This window comes from Melopsittacus undulatus, chromosome 19 (genome assembly GCF_012275295.1).
Source record: "Melopsittacus undulatus isolate bMelUnd1 chromosome 19, bMelUnd1.mat.Z, whole genome shotgun sequence".
Classification (NCBI taxonomy): domain Eukaryota; kingdom Metazoa; phylum Chordata; class Aves; order Psittaciformes; family Psittaculidae; genus Melopsittacus; species Melopsittacus undulatus.
The window spans coordinates 4,464,283-4,487,740 of NC_047545.1; the positions used below are offsets into that span (position 1 = coordinate 4,464,283).

Here is a 23,458-nt window from a genome sequence, read left to right on the forward strand (position 1 = left end):
CCTTCAGAAAAGAAAGAGATATAAATGTGAGACCTAAATACCCCATGAGAGCCAAGACTGTGCCAGTCCCACCCCTGCTTTCTGTAAGGCCGCTCCTCAAATAGAAAAGTGAGGCAGGGGAGGATTATATTCACTTCCATTGGTGACATCTTCCAGTATAAAACCACCAAGGAAGTGGGCTGCAATTCCAGCAGGAGCAATCCTGGGCCTGAGGAAGTCAAGCACTTAAACCCTCTTTTATTGGAAGGCTCAGGGCTGCCTGGGATGCTGCTGGTCCTCCCATGTCCCACAGAGCATGGACCAAAGGAAAGCAGCCCAAATACATCCCTGGGGCAGGCTCCTGCTCTGGCTCTGCTCAGCAGCAGGTACTGGATGCTTGGGGTGTTGGCATTTAGCTTTGGAATGGTTTTGAGTGCTCAGGAGCTCATAGTTTATATGAAACCGCAGTTCCTCCTCATCCCCTGGCAGCACAGCCCCAGCACCCTTCCAGCTCCTTCCTTTCCTGAGCCCTTCTGGGGTCCTTGGGAACCGGTGCAGAGGATGCTGCTGCTTTCCCTTCTCAGCACTTGGAAGCTGTGGGATGCTCTCCTGCTGTCCCCCTCTTTCCCTCCCCATTGAGCATGGAAAATGTTTTGCTCCTCTTATCTCTGCTTTCCCAGTGTCTGGCAGCTGGTTCAGGCAGGAGAGATTAACAAAGGCAAGGCCATTTACATGAAGGCAATGTGGCTTATGAATGGAATGGTGAGAAGTGGGGTTCTTATCAGCCCTCAAGGCTAGTGATAGTACTGCTTGTCTTTCTCAAATGCATTCAGACTTGGAGGCCAGTGCTCCACAAATCCCTTACCTGGGGGAGTACTGTGGCTGTTTTAGGAGTGGGAAACTTGAAGCCTGGGGAAGGGGAAGCATCTGTTCAAGGTCATGGAGCAAATCGGTGGCAGAACCAGAAACAGCACCCAGGAATTCGTAGTTGTTTTCTGTCTTTTCTTTCCTGTTTGCTTGGATACCCAGACAGCTGTGAGTAAACAGGAGCTTTGTTATCTGCCTGGTTCATTCAGGGATGATGCAACCTGGAATCCAGATTTCTGCAATGCCTTCCACAGTCCTGATGCTGCCCCTGGCATCACCAGCCCCATTGAGCTCCTGATGCTGCCCCTGACATCACCAGCCCCATTGAGCTCCTGATGCTGCCCCTGACATCACCAGCCCCATTGAGCTCCTGATGCTGCCCCTGACATCACCAGCCCCATTGAGCAACCGGAGTTTTAGACTTATCTGTACCTGAATCACTGATGTCTTGAGCAAGGTGCTTTTCACAGCAATTTCATTCCTAATGGTCAGGTCCCTTCTGCTCTTTTTCCTGCCATAACAACTGACTTGTCTCTTTGCTCTTCCTAGCCCAGCAAGGAGCCCTGGATGGGGATGCTGATCCTCTCTGTGACCCACCAGCAGCTCTGTTGACTACTAATGAGCTTCTCAGTTCCTGCCAGCTCCCCAGTGCAGGGGCTGCCAAGCTGCCAGGCTTTCACCCGCTGCCAAACACCACAAGACACCTTCTAATAGCTTCTGTTGGTCACTCCTGCTGTGAGAGAGCTACAGCATCCTTCCCCAGGCAGCAGAGGAAGCAAGCATGGCTGGGACGAACCTCTCTCTCTTAGACCAGATCTAAGAGGAAGGCAGCAAATCTTAGATATTTGGGAAACAGGAGGGCTCACTTCAGAGCCAAGTAAGGAATCATGGAATGGTTTGGGTTGGAAGGGAGCTTGAAGCTCATCCAATTTCAATCCCCTGCCACAGGCAGGGACCCCTTCCCCTGGAGCAGCTGCTCCAAGCCCCTGTGTCCAACCTGGCCTTGAGCACTGCCAGGGATGGGGCAGCCACAGCTTCTCTGGGCACCATGTGCCAGCGCCTCAGCACCCTCACAGGGAACAGCTTCTGCCTAAGAGCTCAGCTCAGTCTCCCCTCGGGCAGGTTCAAGCCATTCCCCTTGGCCTGTCCCTACATCCCTTGTCCCAAGCCCCTCTCCAGGTTTCCTGCAGCCCCTTTAGGCACTGGAGCTGCTCTCAGGTCTCCCCTTCAGGAGCCTTCTCTTGTCCAGGCTGCCCCAGCCCAGCTCTCTCAGCCTGGCTCCAGAGCAGAGCTGCTCCAGCCCTCGCAGCATCTTCTCTGATTCATCTGCATCTCTGTTAGGAGAGGATGATCAGAAACACTGTAAAACTTTCTTCCCTGTGGGAGGTGATAAATGAGATGGAAGCAGAGAAGCGAGGCCTTTCATGGGCATTGGCTTTAGGGATGTGGCAGAACTGCCAAAGAGCTGCTCAAGCAGACGGCCAAGCTCCAGCAGCCGATGTCCATAAAGGAACCACAGGGGTGTTCCTTATACCACACACATAGCACCCAAGAAGAGGGAAGAGCAAGACTTCGGATGCCACATTCCCTCTCCTGGAAAGCTGATGCTTTATCCATCCTCTGGATCTCTGGCTCTCATGTTCACTGTTAGAAAGATGCTCTTCATGTTCCATTATTGGTTATTCTAACCCAAACTGGCCACCCTACTTTTCTGACAGCATTAGCTAAGCTCCAGGCACATATTTATTCAGGGTTTTTCCTTTGCAGGAGTTAAAGATGATAAGGAATAAAACTGACTTTAGAAGTGTGCTTTTACTCTTCCCGATCTGGAGCTGTCCTCACTGTGACACACTAATTTTCCAGCGCTACTTTTTGGTTATATTTAGAAATGCATTTTCTGTTCCTTCCCTCTCCTTTCTGTGGAACAATTGTGCAACTTTCTTTTTTCTTAATATAATCCCCTATTAAAATTAGCTCCAAGCCTAAAAAAGAGGCCTCTGTGTAGGAAGGTAGCACCTTCCTTCCTAGCACTTCCCTTGGATCTTCCAGTGGGATTTTGTGCCGTTCGGGTTGCTGGGATGTAGCTGTGCTTTCCCTGCCTGACCTCCCCTCCGCTCTCCCCAGCAGTGAGCATGCAGAGTTCAGAGGGTGGATCAGACTCAGCAGCTTCTGTGGCACTTCACACCTCAGCATCAGCCCAAGCTCCGGTGGTGCAGCTGGTGCCATCATCTCAGCAGGTAATGGATGCACAGGGTTTCCATGGGTTTGCTGGAAGATGTACTTTAATCCAGGGGGTTTATACAGGGAGAGGTCAGGTTGGATGGTGCTTGGAACAAGCTGGTGTAGTGGAAGGTGTCCATGCCTGTAGCAGTCTGGGATTTTAGGTTTGTTAATCAGCAACTTGAAGTAGTGGAGAGAAGCTGTTGCTGGACTTTGATAAAGGCCACAGGTATTTGCTGCGTTAGCCATGCGGACCTGCAAGCTATAAACCATGGGATTTAGACCTTAACTTGGCTACCCAAGGAAGCCACTTCATGCAGCCTGGTGTTTGCTTTGGTGTCAGATCCTGTTGTTATTTGGTGTGTCAATAAATGTAGGAGAAAACGAAACAGTCCTTAAAGGCATCTCTGCCAATGAGGTACTGAACTCAACAGAGAAGAGGTGAGGGAAGTGCTAAGGCAGGGAGAGGGGGAGAAGCAACATGCTGGTCTATTCCTTTGGTAGGTGGATTCTGCCATTTTCCACAGGGGAGGTGTCCGTGATTCTGGTACATTAATATGATGCACTTGGGAGGTCTCCTGATGGGAGAGAAATGAGAGCTTCAGCTGATAAATGAAACTGCCTAGCTGGAAATGAGAAGGGTTAAGTAAAACTGGTTCCTTTTTGTGCCTTTTGGGGAACTATTACAAGAAGTTGTTGTCGCAGGAAGCTGGAGGGATAAGAGGATGGCTGGGTGTAACTTAGCTACACCCTTCCCAGCTCCCAAGTGAGCAGAAGGAGCTGCCATTGGATGCTGCTGAAAAGGAACGATTAGAAGTTAGGAACTGGTAGGAGCATCTCCCCAGCAGACCTGGACATTCACCTCACTGCTCAGCTCACTGTCACCTCTCCAACTTCCCATCTTGGATTGCTCTGGGCAGCGTTTCTTGTTCCTGTTGGAATGATGCGGATACCCCTGAGCAATAGTGCCAAGTGTTTTAGGCATCGTCAGTCATTGGTGTGGATTTGACTGTGACAACTTGTTAAAGAAGTTTAGAAACCCCACTGGCTTTGGATTATGGAATTACCCATCCAGCCTGTGCCGGTGCATAGAGTATGGAGTGGAACTCCATGAATTAAGGAAGGCCAGAGGATCATGGAGGATTGCTGAAGAGGAGAAGCATGCAGAGCATTCCCTTCTCACCAGCAGGACAAGGAAAACACTAGGGATGAACTGCTGGCAGCGTGACTGGTGTGAGGCTGAAGCCTTTGGTGGTGTTGATCACTGGGCTACCTTTCAGTGCGAGCAAAGGCTGTACGAGCAGGACGGCCTCATCTTACAGGTTGGGGATGAGTAATTCCAGCCAGAGGGCTAAAGATCAGAAGCATGTGTGTATAAGGTAGCCACTAATGGTCAAGGTCTCTTTAGGATTTATGTGGGATTCTTTGGCCGCTTTTCGTTCTGTTGGCCCAATCTGCTGGGCATTTTTAAAGCCTGAGCCCACAGAAGATGACTGTTTCCTTGGGGAAGGTCCTCACTGGTTTAAAAGACCATACTGATGCTTGGCTTTGGGCCTCGCTGAATCATTTCCATCCCCCACATCCCCATGCTTGTTTTGTTGGATCTGCAAGGTGCTGAGCACTCTGTGAGGTGTGTGTCCAGCCTCAAACAGCACAAAGAGCAGGAGGATGATGGAAATGACAGGGCAGAGGTAGAGGACAGTGACCACCGCAAGGGAAGGCAAAGCAGTTTTGTGCCCATGGTGGCACTGAAGATGGAGATGCTTCATGGGAGCTTTGGTGCTGGTAGAAACTGGAAGGGCTGTGCTTGGAGAATGGGATTTCTTATTGCAGGAGGCAGAAGGTGGTTTGGAATAGAATCATAGAATAGTTACGGTTGGAAAGGACCTTAAGATCATCCAGTTCCAACTAGATACAGTTGATATATACTAGATATATACTAGAATAGCAGCCCTAAGAGAAGAAACTTTGCAATAGGAGGAGAATGTGAATGTGTGAGGAGTGGTTCTTGTTTAGCTGTGACTGAACCTTATATTGAGCTGTTGTTATTTCTTCCTGGGGAAACAAGATGATCCATGGCAGACAATGTGGATCCAGCTTTTGGGGTGTGGGGTTCAGGGGGATGTCTGGTGCAGATTGCATTGGAAGGATGGGAACTGTAGGGATGCTAAGAGGGACTAGTGCTACTGAAGTAGGAGGCAAGAGTGTGAAAGAGAATACCTAACTCACCTGTGTTACACACTGAGAGTGTCTGTTGCTGTATCTTCTTTCAGAGGGTTTTGGTCCAAGCCACAGGCTCTGCTCCCAAAGGAGCGCAGATGCAACAAATCTCTGTTCCCAGAGTTCAGCAGGCTGCACAACAGGTAATAATACCTCTGGGGTGAGACACCACCCACATCTAAACATTGCCAGATAGCTGCTTAGGAAGATCCATGCTCTTGATGAGAGAGCCCTGGACATCACTACGAGAGCAGCTTTCACCATCTCCCTTCCTTTCTTAGACTGATGACAAAAGAACCTCTCAAGATACTTAAAGTTTAGAAAGAACCTTTAGCATCCTGGTTGTCTTCAATATGTCTGAAGAAAAGCCCAATTTGACTGAGGACAACTGTGTCCCTCCCACATGGACATTGCAACCTCTTCTCTGAAGGGAAGGCTGCAGCATGATCTCACCCTTATTAGTCAGCAGAGAGCCAGCCCTGAGACGTGTGTGCAGAGGAAACCCTGCTCTATTGTTTCCACTGCTCATGGAGCAAGGACTTATTTATTCACTTTAATTTGACCTTTAAAAATAAATATTTCCTTTGGGATTCCTGGGGGGGGATTGTTTGGTTTGGTTTTCCTTCTCTTTTAAAAAGAAAACCTAAATGTCAAGGTAAAGTTAAGTTTCAAGGTTGGAAGTTGTTTAAGGATGTGATGTGCAATTCCTTCTGCTCTTCCCAGGCAATCCCTAACTCAAGTTTCTGATGCTTGTTTCAGGTGCAAGCCGTGCAGCATGTCTATCCATCCCAGGTCCAGTATGTGGAAGGAGGAGAAGTTGTTTATACCAATGGAACCATGTAAGAGTCCCTTGTTGGCAGTAGCAGAGCCCTGTTCCCCTCAAAGCTGGGTTGAGCCCTTTGGTCCTCTCAGGCTCTTTCCACCCCGGCACTGCTGGCACAGTAAAAGGAGGAAGAGGAGGAACAGTTGCTTCTCGTGCCATGTTACATGCATAGGGGTAGTTTCAGCCAGACTCTGGCCTTGGAAGAGGTATTCTCATAGAATTCCAGGGAATCCTGCCACATTGAAATGTCAGGTATTTGCCTTTGCCCAGCCCATTGTGTGGTGATGTGGGGTGGCTCTAGGAACCAGAGCAGAACTACTATGGAAAGAAGGGGGGTTTGTAAGGTTTCCTCTTCCTCCTACTGTCCTTGGGGATGCTCTCAGCCTTCCTCACTGGAGTTACCTACAATGGCTGCAGAGCTACCCCTGGGCTCTGCTCTCACTGTTGCCATGGGCCTTTGCTCCAGGGCAGCCAGAGGACTGATCACCATTGCCAGCACTGACTCCTCCAGCACAGGTTTCAAGTTCAGTGGAGCAGATCCATCCTTTTCCCAAAGGTGTTCCTGATTTCAGGAGCTGTTGTCCATGAGGTCAGATGGAGGAGCTCCTCTGCACCTCCTGACCCTGTTGTTCCTTTGACAGACGAGCTGCCTACTCCTACAACACGGAAGCTCAGATTTACGCCCCCAGCAGCGCAGCATCCTACTTCGAACCGCAGGGAGGTGGAGCTCAGGTGACTACAGCGGCATCCTCCTCTCCTACAGCCATTCCCTCTCACAACATGGTGGGCATCACCATGGACATTGGGGGAAGTCAGATCCTCTCCAGCTCGGGAGCCTATCTCATTCATGGGGGGATGGAAAACACTAGACATTCTCTGTCACATACTTCACGCTCCTCTCCAGCAACGGTATGTAGCCCTGCAGATATTGCAGCTCAGGGGCCAGGAATTAGTCCAAGGGGAGTGAAAAGCCTTCAGAGAATAAAAGTTCCACTTGGTAGTTAGCACTGTGTATATGTCTGTATAACATGCCATGCAAATGCAGGCGGGAGAATAGACACTGGTGTACTACAGACCTTTTGCAAGGGGAGTTTGCAATGTCTCTCTTGGTGGTGGGCAGAGGCTTGGCAAACTCTCAGTGGATCACTGAAATGATGCAGCACGGAGGTAAGGATAAGTTCCTGGGGGTTCTGTGCTTCCCCCTTTCTCCCTCCAAGCAAAACGTTTTGGCTTTCCAATTCTAAGCAATTGTCTACATTAACATTTCCGAATAACATCCAAACATGGGGCTTGGCTTACCCAAAATCAAGAAATAGATGCTTTTAATGAAGAAAAGACCTGAATAATCCATTATTAACACAGTAGATAACTAGCCTGAAAGGGGTGTCAAGCTGATCACACCAAACGCACAGTGATCAAAAAATCTTTATATGTATCTCCTACACCATTGTGTATTCTGCCCATGCCACGTTGCAGAAAATGCATTTTAGGGATAAACCTGATCAAACAGAAATGTTTTAAAGCTCTCCTTTGCTTTAATGGTGTCAGTGGAGGTGCCAGGATGCTGGAAGCACAGCTGTACAGCTGCGTGGGACTCAGGGGGATGCAATTAGTAACCCAACCCAGCCTTTCTGCAGCTAGAACCTACCAGGGCTTTTACCTGGGATCTGCCAGGAAGGGCTGGAGCTCATTCCTGGACCACTGCTCACCTTCCAGTCCTGAGTTCTGTGTGTTGCTACACGTGAATGCAAACAGAAGCACAAATGGAGATGTAATTCAGCTTTTCAAACATGAACAGCACCACCCAGGGAGAAAAGCAGGAGCTGGTTGCTACCGAGCACTCCTGAAAGATGTGGTTGTGCTTCCTCCTCCTACTGAGTTTTCATAGAGACTTCATGGGGCTCAAATCTTTGTGCTTCAAAGGTTGTCTTTGATGCTGGAGTGCCTGTGCTCTGCCTTAGGGAGCAGTAGGGGTAGAGTCCTTAGCTTTGGGTGGAAGGGAAATGCCAGCTCTGGGTTAGCTGGGGGTCATTTCTTGTGTGGTGATTGTGTCTGTGTGTCTTTTAACTGGTCAGAGGTTAAAACTAGCACTGGATTTACTGCTCCAGGGGGTTGGGAGGAAGTAGCTGCTGATCTTGTCACCCACGTGGGGCTGCATCTTGCAGAGCTGCACAACACCACTTGTGGCTTTGGGGCTTGTGGCTTTGGGGGTTTGTCTTTTGGATGCATTTCTCATTCCCATGGGGATGGGCACAATGGAAAGAGCCCAAGTGGAATGAATCAGTAGAACTGCCCCATCAACAGCTGTAGTTTGGAGCTCTCACACCAGGTAAAGCTGTTCAGCAAAACAAAAGCATTCAGGAAGTGACCTTTTGGGACATGCCTCTGAAATAAATCCACTCTGCTGCAGGTGGGAATGGGCTCTCTGAAGGAATTGTAACACGGAATGGCTTTGGGTCTTGTGGAGGGGCTCGAGGTGGTGAAACAGTGCAAATAGTGCCAAGTGGGGATGTGTCTGTGGAAGGCTCCAGCACAGACCTGAGTCAGAGGGGAAGAGAGGAGAGCCATGATAACTGCTTTGACCAAATCAATGGGCAGGAGCAGTAGTTTTCATTGCAATGTCTTGCTTAAACAGAGGGTAGGAAAGGCTGGTGGTAAAGAGGATGGAGAGGCTGAAGTCCTGGAAACGTGTACTTTGGGCAGGATTAAGAGCTTTGTGGAGAGAAAGCAGTTGTGCTTGGCTCCTGTAGCTGTAGCATGTAGTGTTTGCATGTGGCCTGGGGTGTAGTGCAAAGGGGATGGATGTCAAAGTGGGCAGCAATGTGAGGGCTTAGCTATGTGAGAGGCAACTGTAAGGAATGGGGAAGCGAGAGGGCTTCCGTATCTGCTGGAATAATGATGTCCTGCTCCATCCAACGGGCTCAACCAGCAGCACATGGAACAGTCCCATTCAGGCTTTGCCAACAGAGCACTGTTAGTCTTGATTTAAATTAGGCTTTGCCATCTTCCAAACCTCCCATAAGTGGGTCCTTGAAGCTCTTCACCTTCGTGCAGGGCTGTTTAAGAGCTTTTAGTTGTTCCCCTGTAATATTGCTTCTTGCAGATGCAAAGTGTCCATTTATATGGGACACTTCCTGCAGTGCCAAGAGGACAGGCAGCATCGCTGTGCTTGCATAAGAGATGTTGCTCAACTGGCACCACGCTGTGAACAGAGGAAGGAAATGGTGTTTCCCTCTAATGCTGATTCATTTCCTGAAGGCTGCATCAGCAATCAGGCCTTGGTTCCTCATGGTACACCAGGGTGTGATGGGCAACCCACTGAAACAGAGTCAGTCTTAGACTGACCTTTGTTTAAACTCAATGATAACTACTTGAGAAGTGCTACAATGGATGGAAACCAAGGAAGCTGTGCTGGCAGTGCTTGAGCAGAGGATCAGGTTCAGAGATGGGTATGGCACAGACTGTGTCTTTGGGTGTCCAATGGAGTTTTGTTTGAATGCTTGGGTGTTATTCAGAAGTTAGATGTGGTTTGTTCTGTTCTCCCAGCTTTCTGACAGAGCTTGGGGTTGTAAATGGCTGGTTTTAGCTCAACCTTTATCTTCACTGTGCTAGGAGTTAGTGCAAAGGGGGTGCAGGACCTGGCTACTGCGTGAAGGAGATGCTTTGTGCCTACAGAAGACTGCATGTTAAATGAGGACAGATGCTAGAGACAGCTGCTGACTGCAAGCTGCACTGGCTGATGGGTTGCCTTGTCCTGCCTGCACTAACAAGTCACAGCTAACATGGGTTTGAGCACATTTCCTGGCAGGAGCAGGCAGTGCCTTCTGTGGGGTTTGTTTCTATCGGTTTGGGGTTTTTTCTTTCCTTCCTTACCTGCAAAAACACTTGTGCTCAGCAGCACTGGAGCTCTGGGACCTCAGCCTCATTGGCTAGAGATTGACAGAGATTGGGAACAGAGTGCCATCAGCAGAAAGGAGAAGACAAGAAGGGTCCAGGACAGGCTTTGGGCCCGAGGCAGCAGCCAAGGCTGGGCTGAGCATAGAACAGAAGCCAGGCAAAGGGAACAAGGAGACTCAGGGGCTCTTCAGGAGCCACAGTGCCCCACCATGGCTCTGCTTGGTGAAGCTCTGAGGTGATGGACATGAGCACAAGTAGCATCCAGATGCAGCAGCCGGTCTTCATTGGAAGGTGAAATCTGTCTTCTTCCTCCAGAGTCCCTTTGCAGTTCTCTTCAGCAGCAAAAAGAGCTTTAATACATCCCATTCCATGTGTCAACACTCCTTGTGCCCCTACCTTAGTTAGTTGCCATTGGTTTTTGTCAGACTATTAAGAAGTAATAACAGAAGTCATTACTTCCAGCTCTCCTTGGAAGGGCTGGCTAAAGCTCACCTTCTCCATAGCACATCCCCATTGCCCTGCTGCAGCAGTATCTGTCTGGTGAGGTTTTGGTCTAGGCATGAAGGGGAAGGAAAACTGCTGCTCTTTTTAAAGTGGGCAATAGTGGAAGGTCACCCCCCGTGGTCTGTTCCTTCACCCTCACAGGGGTCCTTGCTGTGATGCTGCTTGCATGCCATACAGGAATGTCTCTGCAGCTTCATCCCATAAAGACTGTGCCTCGTCTGTTTGCCTCTTTTTCACAAGCCTGTTGGTATAAAGCATTAATCATTCAAGTATTAATAAAAACCAATAATCTGGCTGTTGCTAACTATCTGATTTCCTTTCTTTTTCTTTTTTTCCCTGTGTTTTTTTTCCCTGTGCACATTTTCTGTAGCTTGAAATGGCGATTGAAAACCTACAAAAAAATGAAGGAATTACATCACACAAAAGCAGTTTGCTCAACAGCCATGTAAGTTACAATCAGAATTTACAACCTTTCCCCTGCTTTGGTAGGAGCATTATTTGTAGCCCTTTGGTATATTCAACAGCACGAGCCACTCAAAGCAGCCTGTGATGCAGCTGCAAGAACCAAGAGCCTGCCCCAAGTGCTGTGATGTTCATGTTTGTTGGTGAGATGCTCTGGATTCTGGTAACTGCCTCTGCCCTGTGTTTGTTGATTCCATCTGCCTGGCGATGGAAATTGCTGGCAATTAAATAAGCACATTTGAGGAAGTTCTTTCTTTTCACTGGAATTGAAAGATGGCTGGAAAATCACTTGTAATTCTACAGCAATAACTCAGCAGGGATCAGCACAGATATCCCTTAGATAGCTCCTACCAAAAGCCTACTCCTGTGAATGCCTTTATTGCCTCTTACTGTGCCTCAGAAAGACCATTACTGTTACAATGCTCTGCTAAATCCATTTGCTAGACCTCTCTCTTCTCACTACGCCCACAATTTCTGTGCTTTGTGTGACGTTCCCCCTATTCTGCTGGTTCTCTGCATCGTGGTTTATGGCTCCCATGCAGTAGTAGCTTACCAGTGAGCACATGCTTGTGTGAGATTTGAAGGCTCTAATCCAAGCCCTGTTGAAGTCATTGGGCTTGCCTTGACTTCATTGTGTTTTGGTTAGGCACAAGCATGTTCTGCACTGAGGAATCACAGCGGACAAAAGTGATGCTTCTTTATCCTAACAGATTTCTCTTTGCTTTGCATTTGGGGGTGTAGCTGTTGTCATTCTTAGGGCCTGCAAAATCCCTGCCCTTTTCACCCCAAGGAAATAAAAGGAACATCCCAATGCAGAGCAGGACGCAGTGGGTCATGGTGTGCTGTTGAAGGAGGTTTGAAAAGGAGCAGGAAAAGGATAGAGGAAAGAAAGTGAAGATAGAAAAGAGATTTAATCTGACCACAGGCTGTACAGGATGGTGCTGGGGCCTGATCCAGCCTTTATATCAGATCTTCCCCACCTTTGTCTTGCAGGATAGAATTAAAGAACCTAATATATCTCTTCTCAGGTCATGGTTCATAGTTTGGCACAAGGCAAATTCCAAAGCAAATAAACTGCTTCCTGAGCATCCAACTCCCAGCCACAGTGTGTGGAATGGCCCAATGAGCCTGCAGCTCTTTTCACATGTTCCCTTGCATGTGCTTTGCCTCAAGGGTTTCTGCTCTCTGGGGTGGTTCAATTTCCACCTCTTTATGTTAAGAAACCAAGACAAAACCCAGGCAGATCACTACCTATCCCAAACACTTGTGTGGCCAACACAAGATATTGTCAGGATCACACATAAGAACCCAATTTGCCAAAGCTGAAAGCAAAATATGAGCTAACAAAAGCTACTAGCTGAGGAAGTTGTGAGATGATGCTAACTGCACTGTTAGTTGTGACTGAATTGCTCTGAGTCTTCAGGTTGCAGAGTTTATCGTTCGATGTTTATAGAACCATAGCATCATAGAATGGTCCGGGTTGGAAAGGACCTTAAGATCATCCAGTTCCAACCCCTGCCATAGGCAGGGATGCATCACACTAGACCCTGATGAAAAGTCCTTCTCCAGAATCCTTGGAGTGTTCTGTCCCTCATTTGAAATGTCACAGTTTGCACATGTGGACATTGGTGAGATCCTGGTTCATTTTGTTGCTGTCAGCAGATGGTTCATGCCAGGAATCTTTGTTTCAAGCACAGTAAGAAAACGAAAGGTATCTTAGTCAAGAAGAATGTTCTTTTGACATAATGCTGTTTAACCAAAGTGATTGTGAAATGGAGCCATGCTTGATGGCTTAATTTAGCCTCAAAAACCCTCCGAGAAGGTTATTGAAGTGCACTTGAAATACCAAATTTGGAAGCTTAAGCTAATGTTAATACCCCAGTGACACATGATTGCTCTAATGAAATCGTGTCGATCTATTACTGGTGCTGAAAGGGCTCTGCTCACAAGTGGGCTCTGGAGTCACTGGGTCAAAGGATTATTTCTTTGCCAATTATGAGCTTGGAGATGATGTAAAGAAATGTGAGAAAAATGACAGCATAGCACTCAGAGGAGGAAAGGGAAAAGGTGGTTTTTCCTCACTTCCTCTAAAAGAAAAAACCCCAAAACACCAAAATAAACCCCCATCAAACTACTGGACTTCTGAAAGGTTCTTAAGTAGTGCTGAGGACAAGAGCTTACCCCCAAATAGTATTTAAGTGGAAAAGAAGAACCATAGAATAGTTAGGGTTGGAAAGGACCTTAAGATCATCTAGTTCTAACTAGGAAAACTCATCCAGCTCCAACCAGTGATTGGATTGGAACCTGCTCATAGTATGCACAGCAATGAAAGCGTAGAATAACTTTGTCATTGTCACAACTGTGCAAACGTCAAGAAGAAGGGATACAAATGGCAAAGAATCTTTAATGTTCTCATTTTAAGTGCTTGCAGGAAGAGCAAAAATAATGTTTTTTTGTGAATTATTTATATTCTGACAGATTTCTTTTTTAAGCTTTTCTGTGTGTTTCATAAGAGATTTCTAATTCAATTGTGGGAGTTCATATAGTGAAACTCTGTAATGTTCAAAGGACTATAAGGCAAATGAAAGCTGAAAGATGAAGAGAATATTCTAGAAATATCTGGGATTAGACTAAAAATGGCCAGGATCAAATTGAAATGGGAGGGTTTTACCTGTGACTGATGTTTTGGCATCCACAACCCAAGTCGGTTTTGCCACTGATGGGGAAATGTGTCTGGTGAATGTGATGGGGATGTGTCTGGTGAGGGCTGGAGGTCTGCATTCAGATTCACTGCACTCTTTCATCAGCAGCAATGTCAGGAGAAGTTCAGACAGTAAATCCTGAAAACTGGATTTTGGAGCTCAGGTTTTGGAGCTTGCTTTGGTAACTGTTGATGCTATTGGTAAGGGAACACTTGCAGATGCATGCCAGTCTTCACACTGATAAAGCCTTTGCAGCATATTTGGTTCCTTTATTCCTCTGAGGCAGTATCTTAACATCGTTATTGCTGAAAAACAAGAGGGTTTACAGCTTGATTTTGGCTCTACAGGAATCCATCTGAAGCCAAGGTGGACACTTTGCTGGCAGGTGGAGTGGGTTGTGATGCTCTTGCAAAGCCTGTTTGGGTGATGCAAAATGCAACTGGCAATATAAGTTACACAAATGAACTCAGAGAGATGAAGCACCCAGCATGAAGCTCTCTTGCAAGGGCAGATGGGCATTGCCACTGTTTGACGAGGCCAGTTCCAGCTCTCTTTAGACTTTCATGTGTTCTTTCTTTATGTTTCCCACACATAAAGCTCCAGTGGTTGTTGGACAACTACGAGACAGCGGAAGGTGTCAGCCTTCCCAGGAGCTCCCTCTACAACCATTACCTGAGGCACTGCCAGGAGCACAAACTGGATCCAGTGAATGCTGCTTCCTTTGGGAAGCTCATCCGCTCAGTGTTCATGGGGCTGAGGACTCGTCGCCTGGGAACCAGGTTGGTACAGATCTACACTGAAATACAAACCTCAACCCTCCCACAACACCTCTCATGCATATTGAGGAGCTGCTGAGCATCATTGAGCAGGCACAGGTCCACAGGAAAAACCAACCATGATCCTGTAGGGAAAGAAGTTGCTATTGTGAGGCATGGAAGTGATTTCCTGTGAGGCAAAGCTGCTTTCTCATTAGGAATTAGCAGTGTGAGAGGCTTGGCAATACAGTGAATGGCAGACACATTCCAGGGCGCCGGTGACAGTGCCTTGCCCAGCCACACAGTGGAATTTGGTCTAAGTCCCTATCCTAAGGAGTTGAAAGAATATGTTATTTGAACCTCGGCTGCCTTCTCATTCCATTACTGTCTCTACAAGACGAAGTAACTCAGCTGGAATAGGGTTAATTTTCTTCCTAGTGGCTGCTGAAGTGCTGTGGTTTGGCTTTAGCCTGAGAACAATGCTGATAACCCAGGCATGGCTTAGCTGGTGCTCAGTAGCACTTAACCCTGATCAAGGACTTTTCAGTCTCATGCTCTGCCAGTGGGGGGGGGCATGGGAAACTGGGAGGAAGCAGAGACAGGACACCTGAACTAGCCAAGGGGTTATTGTATTGAGCATCACTTATGTTTATTATTTTTCCTTTCCCCTTTTAGTTTTATATTCTCTCCCCCATCATTTTCCTTATCGTTAGTAGTAGTAGTAACAGTATATTTTGCTTTAGTTATTAAACCCTTCTTATCCCAACCCATGGGGTTTACATTCTCTCCATTCTCCTCCCCATCCCACCTGGGGAAGAGAAGGGGGAAGGTGATTGAGAGGCTGCATGGTGCTGAGTTGCTGGCTGGGTTTAACCCATGACAGTCAGCTGCAGAGCCCCAAATCCTGGTGCTGTACAATGGTTTCTCCCTTTGGGTCCATCTCTGGATGCAGACAAACTGTACAGATGGAAATGGATTATTTCTTGAATACCCAAAGCTGAACTTGTGACAGAGGTTTTTCTTTTAAAGCATCAAAGACCCATAGGATGTTACAACAAAAGCATAATATAAGAAACTATACTTGCTCTGAATTACATGTGTCCTACAAGGGAGCATCCAAAGAACCTGCATGGCTTGCAGAGCTGTGTGCATTTATCCCAGCTTTGAATTTATACAAGTAGCTCCTACACTAGAGAAATACAGATTGCTCTGATTGTGCAAGGTTTTATAACCAAACTCGAGCTTAGATGTTTGGGCTTCTAAAGAAGAACAAAACCAGATGTGTCCAGGGCATTCCACAGCTGGAATGTGGAGGCAACAGTCATAAGAAGAGTTTGGATTTCTTTAGATTGGTTCAAGTGCAAGAGATCTGAAATCATTTCTGTAGAGGAGAGAAAATCTTTAATCTCATCAAGGATTAAAGGAAAATAACAAGCAAAACCCAGCTTAAAACTGCAAGTGTGCAGCTGGCATGGATACCAGTAAATATGGAAATAGCTGCCCACTGTGATTTGCTTATTCATTAATTGAAATGATAAATGCAGCAATCATTTAATTTGCAGGCACTTAAAATCACTTAAGACGTGGCCATGGTGTCCTTCATACCTGAGCCCTCAGTGTGTGCAACCCCTCTTTGGTACAGTGCCAAAGACCAGACGAGTCAGCAAGGAAGAAAGGGTTAATTCCTTGACAAATATTCCTCTCTTAAATTTCCTATCTAACTTTCCAATGGGAAGCATCACTGGATTTAAGGTGCTTCCAGACCATGTCATGGTGATGCAGCAAATGAATCTGAAGCATCCCCCATCCCCATAGAGGCTCTGGAGACCTTCCTTGCTGCTCCTTCTCAGCTCAACTGTTATTAGGGGCAGACTGGCTAAGCCAAGCTGGACACACTGTCATCACGTATCCATGGCTGCATAATTGTCCTTCTCCCTCCCAAAAGCAGATGCTTGGGGAGTGCAGAATTCCAGTTGGATGGAAAAGCTGGAGCTGACACATCTGTCTGATGTGATGGAAAGATGCTCTCCTGAGATGCACGCAGCAGCTTCACTGGCCAGCCCAGGGAGCAGAATTACAGCCTCCTTCCCTTGCAAAGAGCTTTTAGTTTTCACAAAACCTCCCAAAATGAGCAACTCCAAGAACAAAGCCACATCAAAGCCTCTTGCTGTTGCTGTCAAAGGGCTGGCAACAGAAAGACGTTTTCCTTATCGTAGTTGGCTGTTCAGTCAGGCTCATTTTCTCCAAGCCTTGATAAAGATGGAAGTTTGTTTTGATGGAAAAACAAAGCAAATCCTTAAATCCTAATCAAATAGCAGCATCCCCTGAGGTCTTCCTGTCATTCTGTTAAATAACACTTTGTATTGTAACACGTGGCTCTTCTCTGGTTACCACGGGTTACTTGCAAGAAACCTGGCTGGGTTTTGCATGTGGATGTCACTGAACTTTGTGACTCGGGGTTTTAGGTTTTATAGGGGATGATGGCATTCGTTAGTTCCTCAGTTCAGGAATTCTCATAGTGCTTGGCAGCGGAGCAAAGCGTGCTGTAAGAAGCAGGGTGTATTGTCAAAGCAAGCCTAGGAGTAAATAGCAGGGCTGGGATGTCCCTTCCATTAAGTTGCTTACACTGAGCAATTTCAACACTTTCAGGGGAAACTCCAAATATCATTATTATGGGATCCGCCTAAAGCCGGAGTCTCCGCTGAACCGTTTGCAGGAGGATACACAATACATGGCAATGAGGCAGCAGCCCATCCACCAGAAGCAAAGGTAGGTGCTGCAGCAGCTTGGAGCTCACAAGCTGCTCCCCCAACGCTGCCAAGAGCAAGGGTCCTTTCCCAAAGGATGCAGCAGACCATATCCTGGGACTTGACTTCCCTTGGGAGCAGAGAGAGCCTGATGGGACAGGTCAAACCCAAGTGTTGCTGAGGTGCCAGAGCTGAGCTGTGGAAGAGGGACTGCAAATCTCTGGCTGCACTGAGAAATGGAAGGGTCCAACAGTGATTCTGGGAGATGCTCCATCCCTGCAAACATTCAAGGCCAGCTTGGATGCGGCTGTGAGCAACCTGATGTAGGGGAAGATGGCCCTGCCCATTGCAGGGGGGCTGAACTAGGTGGCCTTTAAAGGTCCCTTCTCACCCAAACCATTCCATGATACTATTATCTCCCTATTCTGTTTGTAGTAGTCCCCTGCTACAGAGAATGCCACTGTATGTGCCCCCTTTTCCTGGTGTCCCTGTGACCAAACTGTTCTAGGACCTCAGCTTTGGAGTTATTTGTCCCAAATGAGTGTAAGGGACTTGGAGGCTTCTGTTGTGTTTGGGTAGATTTGGGGTTTTGATTGGTTGTTGGGGTTTTTTTGGTGCCAAAGTGCAAGTTAAATAGTGCTATGGTTAGTTTTGTGATTGCTTCTCCTTTTGGTATCACCTTGGGCTAACTTCTTAGCCCCTTTAATTCCACCTTTGGAGGTTCTCATTTCCCCTCCTCTGCTTGAATGTAAGCTCATGTATTACATGATGAAGGCAGAAGTCTTCACGCCGGTGTTGCAAATAACGTGTGTGTTTGCTCCTGCCTGTGTAAATCCCAAACCATGCTCTACGTACAGGTACAGACCAGCTCAGAAGATGGATGGAATGTCAGAGAGTGGCTCCAACAGTAACTCACACACTACGCCAGAGCAATCGGTTGCTGCTCAAAGTCAACATCACCAGCAATTCATAGGTGAGGAGACTTCTTAACCTGTCTGGTTTTCCCCAGGTTGGATGGGAGGAGTGGAGGTCCTGAAGAGCCTGCCTGAGACTTTATGTCTTCATTCCAAAGGCTGCAATAACCTGAGGGCAGATGATCCATGTGGGCCTTCTCCTTGTGAGATGCACTCTCTGGCTTTACTGGTCCTGGATCTATGTGTCTCCATCACTCCAGGACATAGCAAATCCCAGCCAGCTCTGAAATACAATTGCTCCTGATCCATCTTCTATGTTCCATTGTACCCTCAAAATACCAAAGAGGCATTTTGCAGGCTTGAGAGAAAACCTAATGAGAAGCGTGGTAGAGAGGACAATGTATTCTTCTTCCTTTTATTACAAAGAGAAGGAAAACATTTGCCTTTCTACACTGAATGAAGAGGTTGTGCTTGTTCTCTTTTTGCCCCCTATACCAACATGAATCAGGGAGAATACTTGTCAGGGAGTTGGGGGACTTGGTTTAAACCTCGACAATACTGAATCATCAGTCTTATTTCTCCTATTTCCTCCCAACTAAAACATGAAAGATTATCATGCACAAAAGCAGCACCTTGTGCTCATCTGAGTGCTGAGTGTAACTGAGTAACTGAGTGCTCCTAACTCTCACCATCTTTCCCAATCTTTTCTTTTCCCTAGATGTAACCCATGTCTTTCCTGAGTTCCCAGCCCCTGATCTAGGCAGCATCCTCTTACAAGAAGGGGTGACCATGAATGATGTGAAAACTCTGCAGCTTCTTTACAGGCAACACTGCGAGGTGATGATTTGGAATGTTTTAAATGGATTTATTAATCAATGTAGGAAATAATTCATGTGCTCATCTCATATCCTGCTCTTAGGAAAAGCCAGAATATGATAGGGAACGCTTGATTTGCTAGGTAATACAACTTAAATATTGTGCTTTCTGTTCTTTTCTCATTCTGTGACAAGTTTTATGCTGTGTTGATTGCCAAACCCATGCATTTCCTCTTCTTTTCCTTGTAAAGTATTTAATCTAAATGGCAGCACATGCCATTTATGCTCACACCATGTGTCAAGATGCTGGCAGAGCGGCTAATGGCTTCTGTTCTTTGTTGTTGTTAGGTGACTTTGGATGTTGTCATGAATCTTCAGTTTCATTACATTGAGAAACTGTGGCAATCCTTCTGGAGTCCTAAAACACCATCTAGTGATGGCTCTGCTGCTCTGCCGGCCAGGTACACACTTCCATTCATTCAGAGCGCTCTATTTCTTGGGGTGGTATTCATCCATTTAAAAATGCCTGTGGTATCTTCAGCTTCCTGAGGCGTTTGGGGTGCTTGGTAGGACTCAAAAGTATTTGCTTCCCAGCAGAATCATTGCAGAGGCTGTCAGGAGTGTCTGTTGTAGCAAGCACACGAAGTTCAGACCCCTGAAGAAAGCGTCTGCTCTGATCATGTACATCTCTGTGCCTTAAACCTCCTGTAACAAGTGCTCATTCAAAATGCAGAGATGGATGAGAATGTAAATGGTCATTAAGAGCCATTAAGAGTTAGGATTCTGTGCCATTAGGTATCCATCCGGAATGACATCTAAGGCTCTGAGGTTTTAGTGCCATTGAGACTGATTCGCTTCGTTGACTGCCTATCCAGATCTCGATGTGCCTTATAGTTCGAGTAATCAGCAAATACCCCATAATAATCTGTGCAATTGTCCTCAGTAGATGTTGCCCAGTGGATCTATTCCTGCAAAGAATCCCTGTAGCTGTGTTTGATGGTTTCCAAATCTCCTTTACTTCAGGCTGTATCCAAGGCACAGTGCAGCACCCAGAGAGCTGTGCTAGGTACAAACAGGCTCACTAAATGCTGGAGGCAGCATTTCTGCAGGGCTCTGTCTAAACCAGCGTGTCTTGCTAAGGGTGCTCTCTATACCACTGCTATAGGTAAATCACTCCCTCCCCCTGCTTCACAGATATACAAATATAAACCCAAATTATTATCAAATTGAAAGCACAATAAAAGGCAGATCATGGTTCCACTTAACAGAAAGTTCAGGTACTTGATGGCCAGTTCCTCCATGGGGCTCTTCTAGCTTGTGGAGTTCATTTAAAACTGCTCAGGCAAAGGCTTCAAGTGCCTTTATAGTATGTCCAAGGCTTGGCTTTAATGCTTTTAATGTAACACATGGGGAAAGTCCCTTCCAAATCCCCAGTTCCCAACATAACATCTGAGCAGCTCTGCTTTGATGCGCTGGCAGTGCATTAAGGCTTTGGTTTTCTTTGCTTGCTGTTTAACCAAGTATCTTATGCATTAATCATGCAAAAAAAAGTTTCCATACATTTATAAAGTAAAAATAATGCAACTTGGTTGACCTCATTCAGCAAGAGACAATACACTCTGTTCCCATCAAGCACCAGTTATTTTCCCCTCTGAAAACATTCAGCATTTGAAGGTGTTAAACACTGAAACCATTTGTAGTAGCTGTCAGTACTGACTGAGCTGCTCAAACACCATTTGTTGCCACTGCTACAGCTGAGGAGGTTTAGAGCACAGGGAAGAGGAGAGCTGTAAAGGTTTTAGAAGTGGAGAAGAGAAGCTGCATGGAGACCTCAGAGCAGCTTCCAGTGTTTGCAGGGGAGCTACAAGGATGCTGGAGAGGAGCTCTTCATCAGGGACTGCAGTGCAAGCACCAGGAGATGTGGGTTTGAGGGAAAACTGTGCTCAGAGCCCATGGACAGAGAGGTGCTTATAGAGTCAGACAAGACTTGCACAAGCAGTCAGAGATTTCCTTTTGAATGAAACATGAATGGCTTCTGCCTTTTTTCTACTGCAAATGGGTTAGAAATCAAGAAGAGTGAACACACTGAGCACAGATCTGCTGCTAATGCTGCCTCCCTCCTCCTCCTCCTACAGTGAGGAACATGAAGCAACCCTCTCAAAAGAGAAGCTGATCAATCTGTGCAAGTACGAACCCATCCTCAAGTGGATGAGAAGCTGTGATCACATCTTGTACCAGGCTCTGGTGGAGATTCTCATCCCAGACGTGCTCAGACCAGTGCCCAGTGAGTATCCTGCAGTCAGATCATGGGATGTTGTGTTTGACAAACAGCCATCAGCCTGGCTACCTCTTGTCACAAAGATTTCCATTATAAAAGCACATTTAGAGGGGTTTGTTTTGAATGCAAGCTAAAATATTATGGCAACAGCAATATTCATCCTGCAGCATTGCTCTGTGTCAGTGGTACTTTGTGGCCCCTGGAAATTCCCATGCCTCTTAAAACCTGGTTTATGGCATATCCCATCTCCTGAGTTTGGCTAGGAGTCAAGATGAAAGCATAGCCTCAATGCACAAGAGCTAATCCTTGTGAGATGCTTCCTTTGAGATAGTATATTTGGGTAGGACAATCCTGTCCCATGCTGCACCTCCTGAGAATTTGAGGTCAGTTTTCATAGGGCAGATCAGTGATGGGCTGGGCAGTACTGGAAAGCCACATCCCTCTGAGCTGCTGTTGCCAGTCTATGTGATTTCTAACTGCAGGCTTCTTTGCAGGCACACTCACCCAGGCTATCCGTAACTTTGCCAAGAGTTTGGAAGGGTGGCTGATGAATGCCATGAGTGATTATCCCCCCGAGATTGTCCAGACCAAGGTAAGCAGAAGGAGCATGATACAGGTCAGAGATAGGAATTAAGTACCTGTGTGTTGCGGTTTTCCAGTGACTGGAAATCACTGCTTGGGTTTGGCCGTGTGTGCCCCAGACTAACACAATGCAATGGATGGTTATGAACCAAAGTAATTATGCCCCATCCCTGGCAGTGTTCAAGGCCAGGTTGGACACAGGGGCTTGGAGCAGCTGCTCCAGTGGAAGGGGTCCCTGCCCGTGGCAGGGGTTGGAACTGGATGAGGTTTAAGGTCCCTTCCAACCCAAACCATCTGATGACCTGCAGGGGAATGTCTTTGTACCAGCAGGTGATGATGCTCTGTCCATTGAACCATTCATTTATCCTAAGATAAAGGCTCTGTGGAAGAAAATCTCTGCACTGGAATGAGGTTTGTCCTGCTAAAAAGCACAGGACACCACATAGACTGAATGGCACTGCAGAGGCTGAACCCAAGGCTCCTACTTCCCCTCTCCTTAAAGCCATGTATTCGTGTAGCCTGTTCTCACTTTGCTGGTCTCTGCTGGAGGCAGAGCGTGAAAACCCTTTAGCTTCAAGAAACACAGAGGCTGGTTTGCAGGATGCTGCCAAAGAGCTGCTCTGAAGGAGCTGGGGCATGCTTTGGACAGCAGCACAAGTAGGGCTACGCAGGGTACCCCATCTGATGTGCGCTGTGTGCTTGAGCTGAGCACAGAGCTCGTGTCCCAGCTCCATGGGCTGCTCCTCACGGAGCCCTGTGGCTGTGTTGCAGGTCGGGGTGGTCAGTGCCTTTGCTCAGACACTACGGAGATACACATCCCTGAACCACTTGGCCCAGGCTGCCCGGGCTGTGCTGCAGAACACCTCACAGATAAACCAGATGCTCAGTGACCTCAACCGAGTCGACTTTGCCAACGTGCAGGTAACTTGTGGTGCCTTGCCCTGTGTCCTATTGGCTAGAACAGGGACTTGAAGGAGGTTCCCTGCTCATAGCCAGCATCTTCTTTCCAATACTAAAAAGCAGTTAAATGACCATTTTCAGGGTTTAATGTTACTTTTCCAGGTAAGTTTGCCAGCGCACTGTGAAGAGTGGAGCAGGCGTTAAGGAATTTGTGTAAGAAGTAGTGGTACCAACCATTATATAGTTCTAATAATGATATTGTGCTGTAGTCTGGATGAATCGGAGGAGACAGGATTCCGAGCTCATGCACACTTCTTGTCTGCTAAGAAATGAAGTCGAATTCCTGGGATGGGATGCAACAACCATTCAGGCTTGGCACAAGTAACTCAACCCTTCTTTCTGAGCAGGAGCAAGCCTCATGGGTGTGCCAGTGCAAGGAAGGCATGGTACAGAAGCTGGAGCAGGATTTCAAGCTCACTCTGCAGCAGCAGAGCTCTCTGGACCAGTGGGCAAGTTGGCTGGATAATGTTGTTACTCAAGTCCTGAAGCATCATGAGGGCAGTCCCAGCTTCCCCAAGGCAGCCAGGCAGTTCCTGTTGAAATGGTCTTTCTATAGGTACATTTCCTTTCTCATTTTGGAGCTGTTTCTGCATGGGGCTTAGGGCATGTCAATAGCTCCTTGAAAAGCCAAGGCCAGTTTCTTTACTCCCATGCAAATCTGGTTAACTGTTGATCTGCCCTGGTACAGAAGGGTACAGCTGTGTCTCCTATATCCTTACAGGATGGGGTTAGG

General features: G+C 47.1%; 1 protein-coding gene across 2 annotated transcripts in view; it reads left to right on the forward strand.

The window, feature by feature from the left end:
* Window positions 1-23,458, forward strand: part of RFX2 (regulatory factor X2) — a 44,482-nt gene that overhangs the window by 19,133 nt on the left and 1,891 nt on the right. The window contains exons 2-15 of one of the 2 annotated variants that reach the window (XM_034070957.1): window positions 2,971-3,083; window positions 5,340-5,429; window positions 6,046-6,125; window positions 6,751-7,018; window positions 10,881-10,955; window positions 14,272-14,453; window positions 17,079-17,198; window positions 18,034-18,149; window positions 18,809-18,927; window positions 19,254-19,366; window positions 21,041-21,189; window positions 21,678-21,775; window positions 22,537-22,686; window positions 23,073-23,281. In XM_034070957.1, coding sequence (XP_033926848.1) covers window positions 2,979-3,083; window positions 5,340-5,429; window positions 6,046-6,125; window positions 6,751-7,018; window positions 10,881-10,955; window positions 14,272-14,453; window positions 17,079-17,198; window positions 18,034-18,149; window positions 18,809-18,927; window positions 19,254-19,366; window positions 21,041-21,189; window positions 21,678-21,775; window positions 22,537-22,686; window positions 23,073-23,281 — 1,874 coding nt within the window. In that variant the 5' untranslated portion in view covers window positions 2,971-2,978. Of the gene's footprint in view, window positions 1-2,970; window positions 3,084-5,339; window positions 5,430-6,045; window positions 6,126-6,750; window positions 7,019-10,880; window positions 10,956-14,271; window positions 14,454-17,078; window positions 17,199-18,033; window positions 18,150-18,808; window positions 18,928-19,253; window positions 19,367-21,040; window positions 21,190-21,677; window positions 21,776-22,536; window positions 22,687-23,072; window positions 23,282-23,458 lie in introns of those variants that run through there. The other variant, XM_005141230.2, reaches the window with a different exon arrangement.